Source organism: Olea europaea, chromosome 8 (assembly GCF_002742605.1).
Source record: "Olea europaea var. sylvestris chromosome 8, O_europaea_v1, whole genome shotgun sequence".
NCBI lineage: Eukaryota > Viridiplantae > Streptophyta > Magnoliopsida > Lamiales > Oleaceae > Olea > Olea europaea.
The window spans coordinates 5,372,173-5,377,270 of NC_036244.1; the positions used below are offsets into that span (position 1 = coordinate 5,372,173).

Below are 5,098 nucleotides of genomic sequence, written 5' to 3' on the forward strand. Positions count from 1 at the left end.
CCTGTCACCACAGCTTTTCCTAGCTGCAAAAGTAGTTGTACAAGTAATTTTTGTTGCACCACACTGCCTATCCTGGTACTTTTAAGTTTTTCTTTAACAGAACAAAATTTTCTATGCTAAAATGTTTCCACAACTGAATTTACTAATCTATTTTCTTTGGATGGTAATAAATGCAATTAGTTATCATGGATTTAGCTTCTAGGTAGGTTTCATTGCTTCACTGTGCTTTGTAACTAACCCGAACCGATTGCTTGTTGAGCAATGGTGCTTTTATGGCATTCAAATTTTATCAATAGCTAATTTATTTGAACTAACATTTTGTGTGGCCCTAACAGGGTTTCGAAGACACAGACTCATCAGATTGCTGCTTTGAAGGAACGGCAGATGGAAACTCTAAAAGCTGCTCTTGGCATAGGAGTTGAAGTTGACGGAAAAAAGAAGCACCGTGATCCTCAGTCCCCAATCTCTGAGGAAAATGATGATGAGGATAAACCAAGAAATGGCCATAAAAAGGATGCTGTTGCTGCTGATACTAAGCTGAACGAAACAGATTCGGAAGTTGAGGAGGATGATTTTCAGAAGGTTGTTAAGAATAATCTCTCTCAAAGATATGAGTCAGAGCGCCAGAGGAAAAAGAAAAGTAGAAGAGGACACCAGAATTCATCTGATTCTGATAGCAGTGGGAAATACATGAAGGGGACTAAGAAGAAACAGGAGAAAGGTAGTAAGGGGCAAGATGATGATTCTGATGTTGATGCTAAGACAAGAAAGGGAAAATCGTTAAGAAAACATAAGAAAAATATAAGATATGATAGTGATTCCTTGGATTCTGAATCTCAGTCCAAGTCTGATACTGATTCAGATTCAGAATCTAACCGTGATAGTAACTATAGGAAATCTCATAGGCGAAATGATTCTGATGATGGGCACAGTTCTGATGAAAGTCCCATACGTAAAACACAAAGTTCGAAGCTGTCTTCTAAAAACAGGCAACGAGATTTTGTTGATGATTATAGTTCTGATGAGAACCCTAAAGAGAAGACTCAAAAGTTGAAGCGGCATTCAAGGATCAGGCAACATGACTCTGATGAAGAATATGGTTCAGACAAAGGGACTAATAAACAGAGTCAGAAGGCGAAGCTGCCTGCAAAGAGCAGGCGACATGATTCTGATGACGAATATAGTTCTGATGAAGGCCCCAAATATAAGAGTCAAAGAGGAAAGCAGACCTCAAAGAGCAGACAGCTTGGTCATGATGAGGAATTTTATTCTGATGGGGAGGAAGACAAGAGAAATCAATACAAGAAAGGGAGAAATCAGCAGAGATATTACAGCCCAGAGGAAGATGATTCTTTTCGCAGCGATAAGAAGAGAATAAGTAGTGAGAGGAGAGGCAAAGTTGGTCGAAGATATGATTCTGAAAGCGATTCTGAGTTTGCAACCAAAAAGAAAAAGGAGAAACTTGATTATAGTGATGGGCGACTTGATACTTACAGGGATGAAATCAAAGCTGGCCATGCCAGGCTAGAGAGCAAGACTGAAAGAAGTAGAAGACATGATTCCCATGCTGACATTGATGACCGTAAGAGTGATGATTTCCTTGAAAACAGAAGGGTGAGAGACTTGAAGCATGCGAGGGTTGAAAGGAAGTCTTTTGAGAAGAAAAGTAGCCCTCAAGGTGATGATTTGGATGCCAGAGGTGGACATGGTGGAGAGAAAGGTCATGCACTTGAGGTTGATGATAGAGGGAAACAAAAGAATCAAGCTGATGGATTGGACACATTGAGGAAACTAGAGCAACTTTATAAATCAAAGGGAGATAGGTTAGGAGATGGAAGTGAAGAGATAATGAAGGGCAAAAGGAAGATGGATGATGAGAACAAATATGACCAACCTGAGGGGAAGTTAAGAAGGCAGAATCCTGAAAAAGAGTCTGAGCACAATGGGGATATGATTGAATTGGAGAGAGAGAGTAAATCATATAAGAATAAGGAGCATTATAGTAGAGGCTCGAGGCTAGATAGATATAGTGGACATGGTGGTGATCGCAGGGATATAAGTAGGACTTGGAACGAATTGCGCCATGGAAATAGAATTGATGATCGGCACTATGAAGTTAATGGATCAAGTAGAAGAGAAAAGAGGGATGAAGAAGCTTACCACGGCAAAAAGCATGAAAGGGACGAAGAGGAAGAGTTATATAGGAAGCGTGAAAAGGACCGGGAGCGTCATCGGGGGGAAGGACGAGGAAGAGAGCAAGAAGAGGAGCGAGGAAGTAGAAGGGAGGAGAGAGAGAAGGAATACACTTCCAAGAGAGCTAGATATGATGATGCGCGCTCTGGAAGAAGAAGATATGACAGTGGAAGTGATGAGGATAAGAAGTCAAGATACAGAGAATAAATACAACTGATGTTCTGCATTTGGCGGAATTGATGGTATGTTCAATTTTTACTGCACCTTGGCATTTGATTTTGATTGATGCTGTCGACTTGCAGACAAATGATAACAATCGCCTACAGATAAAGTTTGTTACTGATATTTTGGTTACTTCAGACAAATGGAATAATTGAGAATAAATGCATATCCTATCTTCATTTCTTTGGTCACAATTTTTTTTAAAAAGAATTTGGAATTCCAGATGAATAAAAAATTTCAATCGATTTCCTCCAACAATTTTTAGTCTCTTGCCTGGACAAATGTGTCTCATCGCTTTGAAGTGGTGCTAGTTCAGCCTGATGGCGATATTATTGGACATAAGTTTCTTCCTCTCTGCATGAATGGTAATATTTGAAATTGTATATCTACCACCTGTTGATAATGAGCTATAATTTGAAGAATAATTCTATTCGTACCAAATTGGGGGTATCGAAAGTTGTCCCCCCTCTCACAACGCACGTGGGCCCCGCGTGAATATTAAAATTTCGAAATGTGGTTCCCACCCCCTATTGTGAGTAGTGGGTAAACGATTAGGTAAAAAAAAATTATATCCATGTAGCATTGTCCTAATTTGAATGTTTTGTACTTCATTAGTTCATTTGCTAATGCATATGCTTATTTAATTTTGTTGCCAAATTTAGTCAAGAGAAGAGTTGGCATGTATCAAACTCTGATGTTATTACCTGTTCATGATTCCAGGGCTGATGACGCAATACATTGGATCATTACTTGTAGAATGTTCATCTCTGATGTGAAAAAAAGGGGGTTTTGAGTATTTTTCCCGTTGCAGACGTGGTATGTCTAATATGTATATTTTGGTTGAAAATTGTTATGAAATGAATGCTATGGTGTGGAGGCTGTTTGTTTTCTTCAGCATATTTCTGTTTACTAGTGAAGGGAGTGAACAACTTGTACGAATTGGTAATGCTAAGCAGACATGTATGCAGTTGCCTTGTCATCGTTATTTACCCCTCCGTTCCATAAAAATAAGTTTGCTTTCTTTTTCTATTTGTTCCAAATTATAAGTTGCTTTTCTTGTTGAGAGTATAGTTGATTTCTTAATTTTCTAACATGCCCCTATTAATTTCGTTAGCAACAAATATAAGATATACTATCTAAACCATTTTTCAATGTAGGGGTATATTAGGAAAAATATTTTGAATCCTCTAGTGCAGGTTAGCATCTTGAGGTCCGTTAATGTGTGTGTGTGTGATTTGACCAAATTCACTAGCTGCTTATGTTCGAAGTTTTCTTTAGATCGTTTCTTGCTGACTGTATCTTGTGTAGAAGTATGGATTAGGGTCAATTGGTGCATCTAGTTGGAACAGCTCGTTTTGTTTCAATACAAGAGTTGGTATGAAATTATGTTATAAAACCAATGAATTATTAGTTTTAACCATCGCAGGCCGGATGTGGATTGATTTGTTCTATTTGCCTAAATACATAAAACACGATGATCAAATCTTCACTTCTCACTTTTCTGCCACTGATAATCTTTTAGAGTGTCTCTCTCTTTCTTTAATGAATAAGCCAACATGACCGGAGTACCTGGGCGGTTTAAACTTAAGGTGAGAACTTCAGGAAGTGTTTCCAGACAAGATTGTTAGCAACTCGTTATGATATACAAGTGCTAGTTCTTTCTCCATTTAAAGTCTTCTTACAGGGTTGAGTCATTGGAGGTGAGAGGGGGCTTTTAGTTCGTCCCACATTACTTAGGGATGTCTACGAGTCAAATTGAGTCGGCTTACAAGTCGAAACCCGAAGTTCGGGCTCGGCTTGAACAAAAATGAGTCGAGCTTTGTTTGGTTCAAGTCTAGTTGAGTTTTTTTTCAGCCAAAAAAAAATTAGACTCAACTCGAGCTTTCATCTAGGGGCTAAGGCCTTAAATAAGCCGGTTTGGCTCTTTTTTTTTATGTTTTTATTTTTTTTAAATCATTACAAATCTAATATTTTCTTAAAGAATCCAAAAATTGTGCAATTTGTACGAATTATAAATTAGATAAAAATTACAACTTATAACCCTTCTCTTTTTGTATACAAATAAAATAAAATAAAATATTTCATGTACAAATTTTTCTTAAAACAAACAAATTTAAAAATTACATATTTAAACAAATAAATATAAAATTTATCCCATATTTATAGAAAAAAATCTGTTTTAACGAAATTTCAATTTAATATAAGGTAACTACACGTAGCATGTAGCTGGTGGTGTCAACTAGTCAAGCCAGCTTGTGAGTCAAAATTCGAGGCTCGAGCTTGACTTGAGTAAAACGGTCCGAGCTTTTTTGTGAGCAAGAGCCAAGCAAAAGCTCGGTCAAAATTTTATTTTTTTTTTTTTTTTTTTTTTTTTTTTTTTTGCGAGCTAGAGCCGAGCCGAGCAAAAGCTCCACCAAAAAATCAAGGCTCGTTCTATTTTTTTTATTTTTTATTTTTAAATAAGGCTTAACGTTGCTGCCTTAAAATAAGGCTGCAGGAGCCTGCCGACTTCTTTAAACCTCCTTCCCTTTTTTTTTTTTGCCCGTGAGCTCGAGTCGACTAACTCGATTACCAGCCCTACATGTAGCTACCTTAAAGAGGGCAACTTGCGGCCTTCTATTGCTGACTTCATGTAGCTGCCTATTAAGGTAGCAATCATAGTGTTACCATTACGTTACCAATA

The 5,098-nt window shown here is 37.6% G+C and overlaps 1 protein-coding gene across 1 annotated transcript; it reads left to right on the forward strand.

The window, feature by feature from the left end:
* The first annotated feature begins 309 nt into the window (after window positions 1-309).
* LOC111398626 (protein starmaker-like) lies at window positions 310-3,444 on the forward strand. Its single transcript, XM_023025621.1, has 2 exons — window positions 310-2,435; window positions 3,136-3,444. Exon 1 carries the CDS (start codon window positions 385-387, stop codon window positions 2,398-2,400), a length of 2,016 nt encoding a protein of 671 aa, XP_022881389.1. The 5' UTR covers window positions 310-384; the 3' UTR covers window positions 2,401-2,435; window positions 3,136-3,444.
* Window positions 3,445-5,098: the final 1,654 nt, after the last annotated feature.